At 45.4% G+C, this 20,603-nt stretch overlaps 1 protein-coding gene across 3 annotated transcripts in view; it reads right to left on the bottom strand.

Annotated features, from left to right (window-relative positions):
- CPEB3 (cytoplasmic polyadenylation element binding protein 3) overlaps positions 1-20,603 on the bottom strand; it is a 74,030-nt gene that overhangs the window by 42,238 nt on the left and 11,189 nt on the right. For 2 of the 3 annotated variants that reach the window (XM_072131329.1, XM_072131330.1), the window contains exon 2: positions 18,822-19,636. The exons of the other annotated variant lie outside the window; for it this stretch is intronic. In XM_072131329.1, coding sequence (XP_071987430.1) covers positions 18,822-19,625 — 804 coding nt within the window. In that variant the 5' untranslated portion in view covers positions 19,626-19,636. The remainder of the gene's footprint in view (positions 1-18,821; positions 19,637-20,603) is intronic. 3 annotated transcript variants of the gene reach the window in all.

Here is a 20,603-nt window from a genome sequence, read left to right as displayed (position 1 = left end):
CCAGTCGCAGTCTGTGGGTGATGATGACCTTCTTGACGTAGTGGAAGAAGTGTGTAAAGAGGTGTCCGACGATGAGGAGACACGGTTGTCAGACAGTGGTGAAGTTGTTGTCAGGGCAGAAAGTCCGAGGGGGGAGCAGACTGAGGGATCGGAGGATGATGAGGTGACAGACCCAAGCTGGGTTGAGAGGCCGGGTGAACACAGTGCTTCTGAGACGGAGGAGAGTCCTATAGCAGAACAGGTTGGAAGAGGCAGTGGTGGGGCCAGACGGAGAGGCAGGGCCAGAGCAGGTGCATCAGCGCCAAATGTGTCACGTAGTGAAGCTCCCGTGGCGAGGGCTCCCGCGGCGAGGGCTAGATTTTCAGAAGTCTGGAGGTTCTTTAAGGAAACACCGGATGACCGACGGACTGTGGTGTGCAACCTTTGCCAAACCAGGATCAGCAGGGGTTCCACCACTACTAGCTTAACTACCACCAGTATGCGCAGGCATATGAATGCTAAACACCCGAATCAGTGGCACCAAGCCCGTTCACCTCCGGCCGTGCACACCACTGCTCCTTCCCCTGTGTCAGCTGATAGTCAGCCCCCTGCCCAGGACCCTGCCACAAAAACCCCATCGTCGCCTCCACAATCCTCCACAGCATCCACCAGCGTTCAGCTCTCCATACCCCAGACGCTGGAGCGGAAAAGAAAATATAGTGCAACCCACCCGCACGCCCAAGCCCTTAATGTCCACATCTCCAGATTGCTTAGCCTGGAGATGCTGCCCTATAGGCTAGTAGAGACCGAGGCCTTTCGCCCCTCGGTATTCGGTCCCCAGCCGCCACTACTTTTCCCGATGTGCCGTCCCAGCCCTGCACCAGCACGTGTCAGACAACATCATCCGTGCCCTGACCAACGCCGTTTCTGACAAGGTCCACCTGACCACGGACACGTGGACGAGTGCTGCCGGGCAGGGCCACTATATATTGCTGACGGCACATTGGGTTAACTTGGTGGAGGCTGGGACCGAGTCTGACCCTGGGGCTGGTCATATACTGCCGACGCCGAGGATTGCGGGGCCTACCTCGGTCCAGGTCTCAAAGGCCTACTATGCCTCCTCCTCCTCCCACCCCTCCTCCACCTCCTCCTCCGAACTACCATCCGTGGGCATGGCGCCATCAGTCGGTAGCTCTAGGCACAGCAGCAGTGCCGTCGCTAAGCGACAGCAGGCGGTGCTCAAACTGCTGAGCCTAGGCGATAAAAGGCACACCGCCCAAGAACTATTACAGGGCATCACGGCGCAGACTGATCTGTGGCTGGCACCGCTGAACCTGAAGCCAGGCATGGTTGTGTGTGACAACGGCCGTAACCTGGTGGCGGCTCTGCAACTCGGCAGACTGACACATGTGCCATGCCTGGCCCATGTGTTAAATCTGATAGTTCAGCGTTTCCCCAAGACATACCCCAATCTGTCAGATTTGCTCACGAAGGTGCGCCGCATCTGTGCGCATTTCAGGAAGTCCAGCACAGATGCTGCCACTCTCAGGGCAGTGCAGCGCCGCCTCCAACTGCCCGCTCACCGACTGTTGTGCGACGTGCCCACGAGGTGGAATTCAACATTAACCATGTTATCCAGAGTTTACCAGCAGCGCAGAGCAATTGTAGACTGCCAGATGTCAACTTGCACCAGAACTGGTAGTCAGGTCAGTCAGCTTCCTCAAGTCTACAATGAGGAGTGGACGTGGATGTCTGATATCTGTCAGGTGCTGAGTAACTTTGAGGAGTCAACACAGATGGTCAGTGGCGATGCCGCCATCATCAGCCTCACCATCCCGCTGCTTGGCCTGTTGAAAAACTCTCTGATCAGCATGAAGTCGGAAGCTTTGCGCTCGTCACAAGAGACGGGGGAAGAAGATTCCCTTGTTGATAGCCAAAGCACCCTCAGGTCTGTTTCTCAGCGCATATCGGAGGAGGTGGAGGAGGATGAGGAGGAAGAGGAGGAGAATGTTGGCGAGACACAAGAGGGGACCATTGTTCAGTCCTTCACTGTTCAGCGTGTATGGGCAGAAGAAGAGGAGGAAATGGACAGTCAGGCCAGTGAGGGGAGTGAATTCTTGCGCGTTGGGACTCTGGCGCATATGGCAGATTTCATGCTAGGCTGCCTATCCCGTGACCCTCGCGTTCAAAGAATTTATTCCAGCTCCGATTACTGGGTATTCACTCTCCTGGACCCACGGTACAAGCAAAATCTTTCCACTCTCATCCCTGGAGAGGAAAGGAGTGTGAGAATGCATGAATACCAGCAGGCCCTGGTGCACAAGCTGAAACAGTATTTCCCTTCTGACAGCGCTAGCGGCAGAGTGCGTAGTTCTGCGGGACAAGTAGCGAGGGAGAGTAGGCGAGCAGGCAGCTTGTCCAGCACTGGCAAGGGTACGCTTTACAAGGCTTTTGCCAGCTTTATGTCACCCCAGCAAGACACTGTCACCTGTCCCCAGTCTCGGCAGAGTAGGGCTGATCTTTACAGAAAGATGGTGAGGGAGTACGTAGCTGACCATACCATCGTCCTAAATGATCACACAGCTCCCTACAACTACTGGGTTTCAAAGCTGGACATGTGGCACGAACTGGCGCTGTACGCCTTGGAGGTTCTTGCCTGCCCTGCCGCTAGCGTCTTGTCCGAGCGGGTTTTCAGTGCAGCTGGTGGCATCATCACCGATAAGCGTACACGCCTGTCGACTGACAGCGCTGACAGGCTGATGCTTATTAAGATGAATAAAGCCTGGATTTCTCATAATTTCCAATCTCCACCAGGTGAAGGAAGCTCAACCTGAATAATTTATGCACTCCTCCTCCTCCTCCTCCTCATTTTCCTCCTTCTCCTCCTCTTTGTACACTAAAGCAGAGGAAACTGGCTATTTTTTGACAGGGCCCACTGGCTCTAGCTATAGTACTTTATGCATGTAATTTTTCTGGAGGGCCACCTACCCGGTCCTCTGTTTGAAACAATTTTTGTGAGTGCCACATACAGGCACTCAATCTATTCAATTTTTCTGGAGGGCCACCTACCTGCTCCTCTGGTTTGAAAACTTTTTTGGACTGCCACATACAGGCACTATCCAAATTAAATTGTCTCCATAGCAGCCTCCACACGTTGTCTCCATTGCTACCTCCAAAAGTCGTCCATATAGCTGCCTCCATACATCGTCCCCTTATCAAACGAGGTGTGTCAGGCAGAAATTTGGGTTGTTTTCATGGATTCCACATCAAAGTTGTTAACTTTGTCGCCACCCTGCTGTGTTATCCACAAAATATACTGGCAAACTTTTATGATTAACCGATATTATTTCAGCGCTTCTTGCGCATCTGTTTACATTCCCCTCACCCGCCATATCCCAAACTTATAAGAACGCTACTACACTTGATCTTATACAAAAGGTTCTTAGAAGTGCTGTTTGGGGAGTAGCCTAGAGACAGGGGCTTGGATTGGCGAAAGCTCGCCTTTAGCGGAGCGCCAGCTCCATCCCAAGATCCAACTAACATAGTTTTAACTGCAGCACCTTTAATCTACTACTAGTTCACTGCCTCCATACATGGTCCCCTTATCAAACGAACTGTGTCAGGCAGAATTTTCAGGTGTTTCACCACATACATAGTGGAACTCGGCGCGTCTGTCGCCGCCATGCTGGAGACCTGCAGTTGCAATCATAGAAGCGCAATATGGATGCCCCATACTGTCGCTCTTAATCATGGAAGTCCTCTCCATTGCTGCCTCCAAATGTCGTCCCCTTATCAAACGAGCTGTGTCAGGCTCATTTTTCGGGTGTTTCACCAGATACGTTATGGAACTTGGTCACTATGTCGCCACCATGCTGTGTTATCGACTAAATATACCGTCAACCTTTTGTTCACAGAGGAAATAATTTCAGCGCTTCTTGCTCACCTCCTTTGGTTCCTCTCTGCCACCCATTGGTTTGAAGCCTGAGTCCATTTAGGGTATGTCGCCATGAGACTCTCTAGCCTGCCACTGCTGCCGCTGCCTCTGCTTGCCGTCCCCTATAGTGTCAGGGTCAATTATTGGATGTTTTAGATGCTATCTAGCTTCATTCTGTCACTCTGTCATGGCCATGCTGTTGCCCATAATTTTGGCATAATGGTGCGTTTAAGCAGCCTCAGAGGCATCCATGCATGCTGCCCCTGCTGTTTCCTGTCCATTTCCGTGGTGTTTCCATCCTTTTCTGAGGTTCCCAGGTGTTTGGCCAAGCTTCCCTGTGCAGAGCCTTGGTCCCCTTGAAAAATGCTCGAGTCTCCCATTGACTTCAATGGGGCTCGTTATTCGAGACGAGCACTCGAGCATCGGGAAAAGTTCGTCTCGAATAACGAGTACCCGAGCATTTTAGTGCTCGCTCATCTCTACTCTCTACCTATGAAGCCCAGCTTTATGTAGAAATGTAGATGATGGGAAAAGAAGAGTTGACTTCTAGTAAGGGGACACTCACCAGTGAGATGTAGATGTGCATTGCTTCTTGACAAATCTCTGTAGACTAAACCTTCAGATGACAGCTACTGGGAGAATACAACACCCATAAAGTGCATCTACAAGTTACTAAAACAGCAGCCCAAGTAAAAATAGCATATGTAGGACACTTTGTAAGCGTTCAATGAATATCTATCCGGATTCCTAGTAACTGGTAATCTTCAGTTTTATTTTACATGCAAATCTGGTGCAAGTGTCCGTTCATCCTCTTTCTTCTCAACCTAGAACTAGCCCTTCACACAACATCTGACATCAATACAAGAAAGGTGTAGAAAGCTAGAAATGTTACATCCAGGGGTTGTGAACATACAGCTCCTTGTGAAAAAAATTCTGTTTGGCGCCCAAAAACTTGTAAAATTACTATTTCTATTATTTTATTTAAAAAAATGTGCAAAAGCCCAGTAAAAACACTTTAAAACATATCAACATATAACAATTTTGGACATGTGTTTCGTGGCTCGTACCAAGCACGTCATCAGTCCAAAGTAGGTATTGGTTTGATGACGCGCTTGGTACGAGCAACGAAACGCATCTCCACATTTTTATATGTTTTGAAAGGGTTTTTACTGTGCATTTGCACATTTTTTTATAAAATAAAAATAGTAATTTTACACATTTTTGGGCACCAAACGGAAATTATTTCACAGGGAGCTATACACTCACCTGCCACTTTATTAGGTACACTTGTCCAACTGCTCGTTAACACTTAATTTCTAATCAGCCAATCACATCGCGGCAACTCAGTGCATTTAGGCATGTAGACATGGTCAAGACAATCTCCTGCAGTTCAAACCGAGCATCAGTATGGGGAAGAAAGGTGATTTGAGGCCTTTGAACGTGGCATGGTTGTTGGTGCCACAAGCGCTGGTCTAAGTATTTCAGAAACTGCTGATCTACTGGGATTTTCACGCACAACCATCTCTAGGGTTTACAGAGAATGGTCCGAAAAAGAAAAAACAACCAGCGAGCGGCAGTTCTGTAGGCGGAAATGCCTTGTTGATGCCAGAGGTCAGAGGAGAATGGGCAGACTGGTTCGAGCTGATAGAAAGGCAACAGTGACTCAAATCGCCACCCGTTACAACCAAGGTAGGCAGAAGAGCATCTCTGAACGCACAGTACGTCAAACTTTGAGGCAGATGGGCTACAGCAGCAGAAGACCACACCGGGTGCCAATCCTTTCAGAACAGGAAACTGAGGCTACAATTTGCACAAGCTCATCGAAATTGGACAGTAGAATATTGGAAAAACGTTGCCTGGTCTGATGAGTCTCAATTTCTGCTGCGACATTCGGATGGTAGGGTCAGAATTTGGCGTCAACAACATGAAAGCATGGATCCATCCTGCCTTGTATCAACGGTTCAGGCTGGTGGTGGTGGTGTCATGGTGTGGGGAATATTTTCTTGGCACTCTTTGGGCCCCTTGGTACCAATTGAGCATCGTTGCAACACCACAGCCTACCTGAGTATTGTTGCTGACCATGTCCATCCCTTTATGACCACAATGTACCCAACATCTGATGGCTACTTTCAGCAGGATAATGCGCCATGTCATAAAGCTGGAATCATCTCAGACTGGTTTCTTGAACATGACAATGAGTTCACTGTACTCAAATGGCCTCCACAGTCACCAGATCTCAATCCAATAGAGCATCTTTGGATTTTTGTGTGATGCCATCATGTCAATATGGACCAAAATCTCTGAGGAATGCTTCCAGCACCTTGTTGAATCTATGACACGAAGAATTGAGGCAGTTCTGAAGGCAAAAGGGGGTCCAACCCGTTACTAGCATGGTGTACCTAATAAAGTGGCCGGTGAGTGTATGCTCAAAACCCCTGGATGTACTAGACCCACTAAACCTTTAGGACAGTGGTATTACCGAGGGCTGCCCCGTGGATAATAATAATCCTTTATTTATATAGCGCACACAGATTACGCAGCGCTGCACAAAGCATGCCAAATTGGTCCATGTCCCCAATGGGGCTCACAATCTAAACAACCTAACAGTATGTTTTGGAGTGTGGAGCAAACTGGAGTACCCGGAGAGAACATACAAACTCCTTGCAGGTGTTGGCCTGGGTGGGATTCTAACCCAGGACCCCAGTGAATCACCATCAAAAAGTCATTTGCTCACCTTTCGAGGCTGTGTATTAGTCACAACCAACTATCACTGTAAAGAATAATCTAACAACCTGAAATTTGCGCTTTCCTTCCTTTGTTTTCTTTCCTTTGTATTTCCAAGATAGAAATGGTGCATCAGTAAGCACAGCCTCATCCCACGAAAGAATTTCTGCAGATCACTGGGGGGGGGGCAGCAAAGATAAATCTGGAAAGTTTCTCAAGTAGCCTAGACAGTTCTTGTTGGGTAACTTGGGCACTTGTATCGGAAGAGTTTCCATAATAAAACTACAACAAATGCTGATCTTTTCGAGTGAAAAGCAATAATCACATTGGCCACTTCTAGACAGAATCTGAAGCCACCGACACTATAAAATGTGTCCCCACTTCCATCTGTTTGAGGTGCAGCAAGACTTAAGTGTCCATTAAAAGAAATCTGATGTATGAAGCAGTTTTCCGCCAGACGTTATGAGATTGTACTTGAGGAGGCCAAGTCCTCTACTTGAAAGGCAGCACTACTGCAAAGATGAAGCTTTTAAAAAGCTTTTAAGTCATTGTGAAGTAAAGAGATCAAAAGTATTACTGGCATTAGCCAAGTGCTTGAGAGAATATGCACAAACACTTGGTACGCATGAGCTTGCAATCTATAAAGGAAAACAGAAGAAACAGCAAATGTAAAAGGCATACAATAATACCGACCATTTATAATAGAGTTTCCCCATTAGAGGCATTTTCTGCTTCTATAGCATTTACATGGGAGTTGAAGGAAAAGTTATAATTACCTCTTCTTTGTGCGTATGTTAGCCCCCATTGGGACAGTCTACTACTCCTGGGCCGTTTGTGAATATATCATTGTGCATATGATGTTCTGGCTCCAGCAGTCACCATTGACACATCACATGCCCAATGAATGATGTCATCAAGGACCGTATGTAGTAAGTAAGAGAGCATGTACAAACATACGTCCTCCGTTTGGAATTTGCACCTCCGAGAGATTTATGGGATACACCACCGGTATGTCATCACTGGTGAGGGTGAGAAAAACCTTCAAGAAAAATGTCAGAATCCATATCGAAGGGGTTTTCAAAAAAATCTGGGTTGGCTTCATTACTGCCAAGCTAATGTATGCGGAAGGTTTACAATAAATAAAATGAAATGCGAGAAATATTCTCCTTCACTTAAACCAAGATATCCACGTAAGGACAAGATCATTCTCAATATCCACTTGAAGGTCTTTGGAAATAGGTTTAACCTTTCATCTTCTCTTTCGAGATTTACACATGCAAGTCATTCAAGCGTCCAAAATCCCAGCCTCTGAGAAGGAGTGGGATGTAGAAGTTAAAGTATGGGCACAACTTCTTTGTCGCTGGTCTACGTGACCAAAGGGGGATCCAGCACCATCTGCTCAGAACAGTGGTTTCTATTACCTTGTCCAGGTCAAACTCTATGGATGGAGCCCAGTTCACTAGAATGGGTAAAATTTTTCTATAAAAATAATATTTTCTGCTCTAAAGAGGGACGGTTGAAGTACAGGTCGACTGAAAGGCTTAGCATGAAAAAAAATTTTTGCAAAGGATAACACACACAAAAAAAAAAAAAACGCCGTATTTTGTGGCAGAAACTTTACAATTTCCCAATAGAAATGAAAGGATACGTTCTGTCAAATTCCCCGGCGAGCACAACACATAAAAGCTAAAAGCTTCCTCTGCTGACACAAACAAAAGATTTCAGCTGAAAAGGTTTACTCACCCAGACACAATGAGAGCGGATAAATAGTGCTCCTCCCGAAACGCCGGCTAGAATTATCCTGGTCAACATAGTGACACAATAAAGAAATACTGTGAACCCGCTGGGGTTCCGTATCTGGGAATATTGGGCTCGGACCAAAATGACAACCACAATTTGATTACGTTTTTAAGAGGTAAACTGGGATGCAGAAGAATTTTCATAGGTAATTTCTTTATTATTATTAATTATTGGGGGGGGGGGGGGAATAATACAAATGTCCTTAATTCTTCAACACATTTCACAGCATTGTAAAACTGGTCGATATTCAGGAGGATTAATGTTTGATGACAGGGGGTTCTGATCAAGTATCTCTTGGCAAGTCCCCGTATTGCCAACGTCTAGCAGCCGCTATCCATTGAGCCATGCAACCTATGGAGCAAAGGATTTGACAGCTATGGGTCTGTAATATAGGACAGATAAGGGGACTTGTGGTCCGGGCAGTTGAACCACCTCATCCCTCACTTAAAGGGCTTGTACCTTGTTTGCATGTCATCCCCTATCCATAGGCTAATCAGAGAAGATCAGACTGCTGATCACGATATTGAAACCCATATCGGGTCCGAACATAGCGTGGGAATGTCAGAAATTGCTGAGTGCAGTGCTCGGCTGTCTCCAGTGAATGGAAGTGCTAGAGATAGCCAAGCACTATGTCCATAGAGTATAGAATGCCGCTCTATTAATTCGTAACAAGGGGACCCTCAGATGTCCAGATTAATGGGGTTCCGCTCTTGAGATTGGTGGGAATCCCAGCCGATAGACCCTCAACGATCACCTGTTATCCCTTATTCTGTGGATAGGTGAAAACTTAAAAAAAAAAAAAACACAGTACAACCCATTTAATGTCATCCATCATCAAGGGCATGCTCACATAGAGTTATTATTGGGTTTTTTATTTAAGAGGTGGTCCTGAGACAGACCTCGGTATCAAAATCTTCTCCAAAATATACCTCTAAACCACCTCTTTTAGGTATCAAATATCAGTCATCCATTGTTCCTTAAAGGGAACCTGTCACCACATTTGCACATATACAGCCAATGACAGGTTCCAAAAGAGCTCTATTAACTGTCTGACACCCTTCTTTGAGCTAAAAATTGTTCGCTTACATCCACATAAATTACCTTTTATCTTATATTCCTTGGCATCAGAGGGGGTTTGTCCTGTTCATCCGGCCCCTCCCATCTTATACTCCCCATGCCTCCTCACTGGTCACAGATCATGTCATGTGATCACAGTGACATCATCTCAGGTATTTCAGCCTCTTATAGCAAACTGTACCCCATGCATGTATCTGATCACATGAAGACAAAACAGCCTCCATACACTTCTACTACCCTCCATCCTTCATGGAGGCCGCTGTGATTTCATCACATACATGGTGTACAGTTTGCTATTCTGCGATGATGTCACTGATGTCACATGTCATGAATGTAATACAAGGCTTCGTGTAAAAAAAATGTACACAATATTTCCCATCTGTACATAGAGCATTATATGTCTGTAGTTTAATATTAGCAGATGGACCCCCAGTACAAGGAGGCAGGGCAGTGATTTGAAGTGACACAGAGCTGTCAGTCACAATAATGGGGCGTGTCTCACTGCCAGCCCGGGAGAGAGAAGAGTCACAGATACCAGAGATGAGTCACAAAAGCTAATTTGCACATCAGAAAAATTACTAAGGTATAGTGTCTCACTGGCAGCTAGTTTTAGGTGATATGGGGAGGACTTGTAACCCTTTATCAGCAGGCATTGTTAGTCAGGGGAGGGGGGGCAAAATCTGGTGACAGGTCCTCTTTAAAGCTGCATCTAATGTACTCCGAAAGTTGCCTGGAATGTAACAGAGAAGAAGTTCTGAAAGTATCTATGTCTATGCGAGTCTCCAAAGACAATTGGTAAAAGCATAAATTATGGATGGAGAACCTGACGGTGGAAGAATTTACATCTACTGACAAGATCAGCTTACAGACTCCTCTCCATCGACACTCAATTTGGTTAAATAGATATCTACTGTAGAGGAAGCCACACATTGCAGTAGAACAATATGAAGTTTATTTAGGATGAGGAGGATCTGCAGCATTTAATCGGGTCCTAATTAAAGATCTAAAATGCCCCCAAGAAAACACAAATCCCCAGATTTAAAAACTTTTTGGATCTTTGGGATGGGTCATCTTTATTAGATCTGTGCAGTTCAAAGACCTAGATCAATAATGATCAGCTATTCCATGGGAGATGCATTCACTGTGTAGTGGCCATAATGAAATAATACAGACAAGTTGTAGTACCATGGCACAACCACTACAATGTGAATGGAGCTTCTCTGCACAATCTGCGGCCGCATGTGCAAGAAAATCTGCAAGCGTTTCACGTAGGTTCATCACCGATTTTCATCATCCATAGGCGGGGATTGTGCATGTGATGAGCGTCTGCAGCAGTAGCTTTCATCCTATATATAATGTAGTCTTAGAGGGGGTCAGAATGATGGATTCATTACTATCAAAACACAATTAGCCTCTTACATTGTAGCAATAAATTAGCAGATGCTTTAAAAAAAATAATACTTAAAAAAAAAAATACATATTCTATTCTTTGCCCGTTATATTTCCCCAAAATCCCAAAGCAAATAAATCTCCAGAAATTCACTTACAATAAAGAGTCATTAAAAATAGAATCAAAAAGAGAAAAGAAAAAAAAAACCTCTTCCTCATCTACATCAAACAGCATTTATTTTCCCTTCTTGGCTCTCGCTGCCGCTACAAATTTAGGCTTTGTTTGCCAGAAAAAATATCTTCTAACCTCATTTATTTATACGTCTAGTGCCAAGATTTGCAGGAACATGGCTGTGCATTAAATATTCAAAGTAGTGTGTTTATGACCTAGTTGCTAGTTTGCCGAGATAGTCGGCTAGACTAAACATCTCCGTTTGTAGCGGTTACACTAGAAACATGACAAAAGATGCAAGGAAGGACGGGAGCAAAAATCGGATGCGAAGGCTGCAGGGTTAAATGTGCACCTGAGCCCCAAACAAGATGCGTTTTTTCATGGCGTAATTCTAGAATTTATTGAACTTCTAGATTCCCCTTCAGAATAGGGGAGAAATTGGGATCAGTATTAGCACACCTGGCATCAGATTTTGTGTACTACAAGTCAGACCAAGTAAAATTAAATAAAAGTTTAAAAAGCAATAACAGCTACAACCTTAGGCTACATTCACACTGCCGTTGCCCGCCCGTACCGTACCGTAGCGGGCAACGGCAGTGTACGGGGAGAGGAGGAGGAGGTGAGCGCAGCTCACCCCCGCCCCTCTCCATAGCAACCTATAGCGCATGGCCCCGTATTACGGGAAAAGATAGGACATGTCCTATCTTTTTCCCGGGTACGGAACGGTACGGTGCCGCACGTGTGCTGCACCGTACCGCTCCCGTAGGGTGCCGTGCGCCCATAGGAGTGTATGGGGGACGTATATCGGCCGTATATACGTCGGCCGTATATACGTCCCCCATACGTTCGTGTGAATGTAGCCTTAAAGGGAACCTGCCATAAGCAACTGGCCTAATAAACCACTACAAGAATATTATCAAGCATCGTAACATCTTCTAGTTTGTTTCTTTCATGGCCCTGTGTGGTGGCATCATCCAGGAAATCAACTTTGTAGTGAAATGCAAATTGCTTGTGTAAAGTCAAGGGGGTGGAGAGTTTAACACTGAAGTCAAGATGGTAAACTCTGAACTCCTCCTCCTCTGTGATTGACATCATACATTGGACTTCAAGAGATCAGGTTAGTGACGTCTCTGGATGCAGGACCATCAATTACAGTGTTGGGGGCTTTATGAGGAAGAGAAAGCTTGACTTCATTGTTAAAATCTCCACCTCCTTGACTTTATAAAACCAATTTACATCTCACTTAAAAGCTGATTTTCTGTATGTTGCCACCACACTGGGTCATGAAAGAAACATCATCTACTGGTTTATCAGGTCCATTTCTGAATACAGACTCCCATTAAGACAGACATGACACTATTTTTTTTAAAAACATGAACATCTCTAATCCAGTACAGCCCCTGTAAGAATCAGAATTGGTACATAACCATGGTAGCAAAGCCCATGATGGGTTAAAACACAGTTCTATAGGTGACCAATATCAATGCATACTTTATAATTATTATACAGATAAGATTATGTTAAATATGTTAAAACCTTTAAAAAAAAAGTTCACTAATCTGGTATGACTTACAGCGCACTCCTCCCAAAGAAATAATGTTCCAGGCATCCGGGGCATTCCTCTTTATGAATAGGTTACTCATCAGAGGGGTGTAACCACATATAAAGAAGGGTAAAGACTGCACTAACCAGACCCAGAATATCCACCTCCCTCTTCCATGTACTTACACATCATACACAGTCTAAAATGCATACAATTTATTACCTACTTACTGTAGATAGCAATCATAGATCATCACAAAATACTACACCACGCCGTTTCTTTTGCGCCTATGATGGTTTATGGACTTTTTAGGAAAGCCCATTTACTTCCCAGATACTATGTACTAAAACACTAAGAGGGGATGAACAGGACCTGTTATACTTTTTACTCTTATTAACCTGCGGTTTTACAGCAGACCCCTCTTCTCAATGTCCACAAACGTTTCCATTCGGCTTCCTTTTCGGATCCCTCCATAAGTTTTAATGGAAATCTAGCATCAAAACCCATCATGATAAACCAGGGTCACTTACTCATAGATCCAGGCACCGTGACTGTGATAATCTTCTTATATTCATGATTCATGGCCTCCTTCCTATTAAAATCAAATTTTAAAATTATGCTAATGAGACAGAAGGGTTCTTGGGGGGGGCATTACCATAGCCCTTCCGTGCTGTAGCTCCACAGGCTGTTACACTATGCAGGAGCACTTTCCCCCTCCTACTGTGTGCTAAAACTTCTTTAGTGAGATTACATTAGACAGAGGGAGGAGGGGGAAAACGCTGAGAGATCAGGGGAAGAGTGAAACCGTCTAACAGCCTGTGAAGCTGCAGCACAGAGGGGATCTGGTAACACCCCCAAGAGCCTTACAGACTCATTATTTTAAAAAGTTTATTGTGAAAGGAAGGAGGCCATGTATAACAAATATAAGATTATCATAGTCACGCTGCCTGGATCTATGGGTAAATGTCCCTGGTTTACCATTATGCATTTTGATGGTAGATTTCCGGATGAGTTTGAACCTTCTATCTTCTGTCATTTTACAGTCTGTCAAAAAGAATGGATAATTTTTACGCTAAACTTGTAAAGCTCAAGAGTTTATTCTATCAACATTTTTCATACCCGGCACTCGTGATGGTGCCACCTTTCCGGCACCGGTGGATACATTTGGAGGCACGGGCCCTGCCTTTCCATGCAATTCCTGGCAGTTCACAAGGCAGCGAAGCAGAGAATTGGAGTGCAAGTCCTGATAAATCTCCCCAATGGGTCTGTGTTACCGGCTCTAACTCGGACATTGCGTTATGATCTGTAAAAAGTATGGCATTCTGTGCAGCCTTGTCCGTCCAAAAATCTGAGAGCGCACAAACGATTTTTCATTCTTACGTGCATTTGCCCTTAATGCGCATTTTTGTTGTCCGATTTACATTCATTTGCTTTAAGCCGCCTATCCGTGTGTCTGTTTTGAAGGGAAAAAAATTCATCTGCCTGCCAGACGTATTTTTCTTGTCGGTCATTGAACATAATTCGGAAAAAAATTAATTATTTGACAGCTGTAATGCTACATGTTGGCACTGCATAGCTCCCTGCTGTCTGCACATTATGTATGGGGCATTATGTATAGTTACACAAGTGCGTTGATCCTCCTTGACCCCACGTGTCTCTATTTTCCATTTACAACCCGGAGAAGCACGTGCAGGGTAAGAACACATTTACCCAAAAGTTAATGTTTCCTAATCTGTCATGGCCTCACAGGGCGCACCGCGGAGTCATCCGGGTCCTCATGTCTGTTTGTTTTCTATACATTTCCTTCAGGTAAGGGGAGTAATTTCTGTGTTTTTCCTATTCTTTTATGAGACAGAAGCACAAAAAAAACCACCTGTGCCGAGCAACAGGTGTAACAGCGAGCCGGAGATTCTGCGGGATCTGCATGCTCCTGTGAAGATCGCTCAACTCGATCATTATAGAACAGAAGCACGAGGGGTTTTGTACTGAAATCCTAAATTTCAGTTTGGGCATTGGGCATAAAATCCATCCCATACAATGCAACCCATCAGCTTATGGTGCCCATGGTTTTCATGTTGTGACTACATCTCTTTTTAATGGATCTATGCATCTCCACAGGTTAAGGACCACCAACAATTTGGGTTGGCTCATTAGCATAATTTAAATAGTCGATTTTAGAAGAGAGGAGGCCATGAATAACAAATATTAAAGATTAACAAAGTCACAGTGCCTGGATTTATGAGTGAATTGCCCCCGGATTATTATGATTATTATATGCCAAGATTTTATGTCGTCTTCTATTAAAAGGACAGCTAATGACCAGCGAGGTTTTGACCAATGGGTCCCATTCCCCTCTCTAAACAGACTACTCGAAACTCCCCTGGATCCAGCATGCGAGGTCTGCTCAAAAGCCGATAACAATAGAAAAAAAAAAAAAAAGAGCTACAAACTTCTGCAACTCGCGCAGTCTGCTTATGTACAAACCCACTACCGTCCGTAGGCATAAGCCCTCAGAAGTTAAATGGGGACAGTTACATTTAGAAGTCAATTTCTGTATACCGCAGAAAATAACCTTTGCTTTATTGCTATAGTGTCACAATGACATCGTTGTAAAGGGAAGTATTGTGACCACTGTGACACAACCATGAAGACACAGTGCCCCAGTTATCAGCCAAACCCTGGGCAGTATGCTTACACAGCAGGGTTATCACTATACTGCAGTCATACAGCGCTCCCATATTACACAACACCCTACAGAGATGATTAGAGGGGTTCTCCAAAAATCTAAAAAATATTACTCTAAGACACTTTCAGATATAAGGAGGGAGTTCAAAATAAAAAATATACAAAGAGAGCAGTAGCCTCTACTTCAAAAAAACGCATCATGCAAATTTACTTATTTGGGTACCAGTATTATTATTATTATTATTTGGACACCAGTAAATTCTAGGTGAGGATCTAGTGTTAGACCTCAGATGCCTGTATACTGAATTCCCAATTCTCCTCTAGTAACAACACATCTGGGGATTGGCTTCTTGATATTCCAACAATAAAACGCAAATCACATATTATTTGATTTTATATGAATCTGACATTGAGTCTAATCCTCTGTATGGAATTATGTGCTGAGACCCCATGAAGTGCCCGAGTGACATTTTTTTATACCTTACCCTATGTTGCATCAAGTAGATTTAGAATTTCCCCCCCCCAAAAAAAAATTATAGACAGGATTCTTTACTGTAAGAGCAGACACACTGACCACAGGGTCTATGTAAGTGTATGGAAGTAAAGCAAAGTAACGTAAAAGGCGTATTATGGGTTCCTTCACTGGTTGAACAGACTGTCAAGACACTGTATAAGTACTTACAACTCTGTTCACACTGGGACAGATTTATCAGGCTTTTCCTGATAAAAATTTTTGCACATTCTTATGTCCGAGAAAAGGGAAGTGGCCTAGTGGGGGGGAAAAAAAAAAAAAAAAAAAAAAAAAAAAAAAAAATCGGGATTTCTGACAAAAATTATATAAATGCCAGCCAGAATTTTGGTGCTTTTTTCCGGTGTAAACTACATTACAGTATATACTTGAGTATTGTGCTGAAAAAAATCCCACTATGCTTATACTCATGTACCGTATATACTCGAGTAGAAGCAGAGTTTTATACCTAATAAAACACAATCTACAGATCAGCAAAACGTCCTGCTGCTTTTGGAGAATTTCTTCTGTACTATCCTGGCCTGCAATCTGACACTAGGGTACGTTTTCTTTCATTATAAAGGCCGTGCACCTGCTGGAGGCCAAAATATTCATCACTTGGAATTTGTACACAGATCTGTCAAGGAACATTTACCTCAGAGGAAAACTCGGTCAGTAAAGACTCATTTGCACCTGAAGTATTTGTACACAGATCTGTCAAGGAACAGGGTTTACCAGAGGTGGAGATTCTGTGGAAGATTTGCACCTCAGATATTTAGGTCCATGGCACACGACTGTAGATGGTCCATGAAACTGTGGCCTGGCATAATTTCACGGACCAACCACAGTGCAGAAGACGGGACTCCAAGCATCATAGAGATATATGACACAAGGAGTCTCTTCATCCCCATGATTACGGTTTGGCCCATCTTTTTCACTCCTTTTATAATGTATCACTATAGGAAAAAGAAGAAGAAAAATGTTTTTGTGGCCACTACTAAAATTTTCTTGGGTTTCGGGCGATACTCAGAATTCCCTATAGAGCAACTTCATACTTAATTTTATTATACTGGACAACCGAGTATTCTAGGCTTAGAGCCATTGAAATTGGGGAGATTTATCAGTGTCTGAGGTAAAACTTTTGAAGTTGCCCATGGAAACCAATCAGAACTCAGCTTTCATTTTATAAACAGCTGTGGAAAAATAAAAACTGAGCTCCAACAGTTTTTCTCTCAGACACTTCTGATAAATCTAGAAGTCCTCTGCAAGAGCCAGAACCGGAGGGGCTCTGGTGACTCCTCCCAGAGAACTTGCACTGATTTACGTAAAGATTAAAGTTATTTTTAACCCAACTACAGGAGCTGAGCTCCTAATATACTTGTAGCTTTATATACCTATCTGGTATATAATCCTACCCCACCAGCATTAAGGGTAAATACGCCTATAAGCCAATGGTGGGGCTCATTCAGATGGCCGTTCAAAGGCAGACCAGATCACGACCCCCATAGATTTCAATGTCTCCTGGTCACAATGCGGTAAGCACGCGGTCTGTCAGCACGACGTTACCAGATCGGGCTGCAAGGAGCACTCACCTCTCCTACGGACCCTGTACTCACCCAGAATCCAGCCTGGGCGAGCACAATGCTGTGTGAATACAGCCCTAGATTTCCTCTACATCCCTTGCCTACAAGCTAGGTTTGTGGGATTTATGAGAGCTGACCTGGTATCACTGCACTGAACTCAGCAAGTCCAATCAGTTCAGTAATCGGAGGTTCGGTCCAGTAATTCCTGCAGGTGTCTGGACTTCTTGGACAAAACTCACTTGTGGGCTACAGGCTTTATCCAATAGTAAAGCTTGCCTAAAAGCTGTCCGCACAAGGTTGAGTTTAGACCTATGAAGTTGTTCCATGTATCAACAGGACCTGAACCAATCATATGAATTTGCTGGGTTCAGTTTAGCTGTATTGGGTTTGCCGCTAGTAAATCCTGAACGTGGATCAAACTCCGACCCTAAAGGTCAATTTCCTATGAGACCCACGACATGACGTGCACCAACAGCCCCCACAAACTATAGCCAGGTCCACCAGCCTCCCCCATCATATTGTATGCAATTCTAACTGACAAAACAGTACAGTTCTGTACTAATTCCTGAGCCTACAATGCAAATGTGAACGCTGCCCTACCTAGTAAGGACAGGTTAAAAAAAAAAATGTTGGAAAAATAAAGCCACGTATGTCAACCGAGCAGATTAACCCGAAATGTCAAGACGACTCAGCTACAATGAAAGGCATTTCAGCACTTGCCTTTATCCAACAGCTGTTACACGGCTGCACAAACATCCCCTCTACACCAGGTCTGTACCATTCACTATCGTCACCCGTGTCACCGCTGATTTTTTAGCAAAAGTGGAAACATTTCCAAATTATAAGGATAGACGACGGAAGCCGTCGGTCATTGTGTGAAGCCTTCACAAAACACGCAGCAAGACATTTCTCTGCAGATGTCACATGCCTGAGACAGTACTAAAAAAAAACGAGTGTGATGCGTCACTGCAGTGTACAACATGTAATGATCAAGCAGGTAGGTGATCGTGACATAGGACTGCAAACATTGTACCCACCTACCTCGTCAATATCAAACTACAGTCAGTCTTGCAATTTGTATCTGTAGTATCTACATAGTATAACAAATGGGGATTGACCAAAAAAAAAAATATAGAAATTGAGAGCAATTTCATCCAGCAGCACACAAAAGGGATGAAAAATGGCAAAGCAGCAAACAGAACAGAGGTTCGAAGACGTGTGAAAAATTATCTTTAAAAAAATAAACTATAATGATACGACCTGCAGTGGAGTCAGAGGTGACATTGCCGGTGGCATATGCCAAGTCTGAACAGGCCGTATCACGCCTGAACGTTTAACCCCGGCGTTGCTGGTAAAGGTTTGATAGTAAGAGGACACAACACATGGAACAAAGATTAAGCATCAGACATGCAGAGATTATCAAGTACCTGCAAGGGCAAAAGGGTATTGCCGTTATCCGTCCTGAAAGCGTTGTCTTCCACCCACGATTTGGGACCTAGAGGTGAAGCTCGGGGGAATTTGGGAGGTGCAATCACATTACTGGAGAAAGGTTTCTTCATTGGGGATATCGGATTGAGTGGTGACGGCACCCCAACTCCGACACCTACTCCGACCCCCACCGCCCTGCGTGGGTCTCTGCCGGGCTGTAGACCTCCCCAGGGGTTGGAGGGGTTATTCCAGGCTGCGTTCTGCTGGTTATTCCAGCTGGAAGGGGACGGTGATGAAGAGGAGGATGTGGAGGGCTTATTGGTCAGGATAGCCTGGTGGCTGTAAGCATTTCTCTGGTTATAGGGGGGATGGTTATTGGGGCTCGCCGGGGATCTTCTCTGCTGCTGCTGATGAGTCTGATGTGCTAGACCCATCTGGGGGGAGAATGTGCCCCCAAATACAGGGTTGACGTGGTGGTGAGGGAAGTTCTGGAATAGCATGGTCCCATTGACGGGGGTAATTCCTTGGAAAAAGCTGTCATCCATTGCATTGCCAGTCCCTCCGGTGGACCAGGTGCTTCCGAAGGATGGGGACAGGGAAGGGCCAGTGGGGGGCTCCTGCTGGGGGAAGCTCAGACCAGGCAACACGGGGGACTCCATCTGCATCTTCTCCTTCAGAGTTGGGGTGCTCTCAGGGCTGGGGGTCTCTGCAGCACTGGGGGCTTCTGAGCTCTTCTGGGATGAGGGGGCTGACTGCTGCCTCTGCTGGGATTGGCTTTTGTCCATCAGTAAATCATCCTGCATGGCTTGTGCAGCTGTAACAGGAGCAGAGAGAGAAAAGCAGATGTGGTTAGGAGCGGGTCACCTGGCGGGCAGCGCCGCGATGTGCCGGGGCCACCGGAGCCACATTACACGGCGACTCCGCCACGTCTGTGCCCAGCACCGGAACTCCGAGCCGCGGCCGCACCGAGTGATGCAGGTTCCTGTTATGTGCAGGCGCCTCCCCCACAGCCGCCGCCGCAGACGTCAGTGCACACTGTGCGTCCTTCACAAGGTGACCGGCGGCCGGGGGAGGCGATGCCCATCACCAGGCATTCATGGTTACACCCGGCATCAGCCTGCACCCCTCTATTTATACCCGGCATCAGCCTGCACCTCTCTATTTATACCCGGCATCAGCCTGCACCCCTCTATTTATACCCGGCATCAGCCTGCACCCCTCTATTTATACCTGGCATCAGCCTGCACCCCTCTATTTATACCTGGCATCAGCCTGCACCCCTGTATTTATACCCGGCATCAGCCTGCACCCCTGTACATATACCCGGCATCAGCCTGCACCCCCTGTATTTATACCCGGCATCAGCCTGCCCCCCTGTATTTATACCCAGTATCAGGCTGCACCCCTGTATTTATACCCGGCATCAGCCTGCCCCCCTGTACATATATATCCGGCATCAGCCTGCACCCCCTGTATTTATACCCGGCATCAGCCTGCACCCCTGTACATATATATCCGGCATCAGCCTGCACCCCCTGTATTTATACCCGGCATCAGCCTGCACCCCCTGTATATATACCCGGCATCAGCCTGCACCCCCTGTATTTATACCCAGTATCAGGCTGCACCCCTGTATTTATACCCGGCATCAGCCTGCCCCCCTGTACATATATATCCGGCATCAGCCTGCACCCCCTGTATTTATACCCGGCATCAGCCTGCACCCCTGTACATATATATCCGGCATCAGCCTGCACCCCCTGTATTTATACCCGGCATCA

Source organism: Engystomops pustulosus, chromosome 11, assembly GCF_040894005.1.
Source record: "Engystomops pustulosus chromosome 11, aEngPut4.maternal, whole genome shotgun sequence".
In the NCBI taxonomy this organism is placed as follows: domain Eukaryota; kingdom Metazoa; phylum Chordata; class Amphibia; order Anura; family Leptodactylidae; genus Engystomops; species Engystomops pustulosus.
This window is presented reverse-complemented; position numbering and strand designations above follow the sequence as displayed.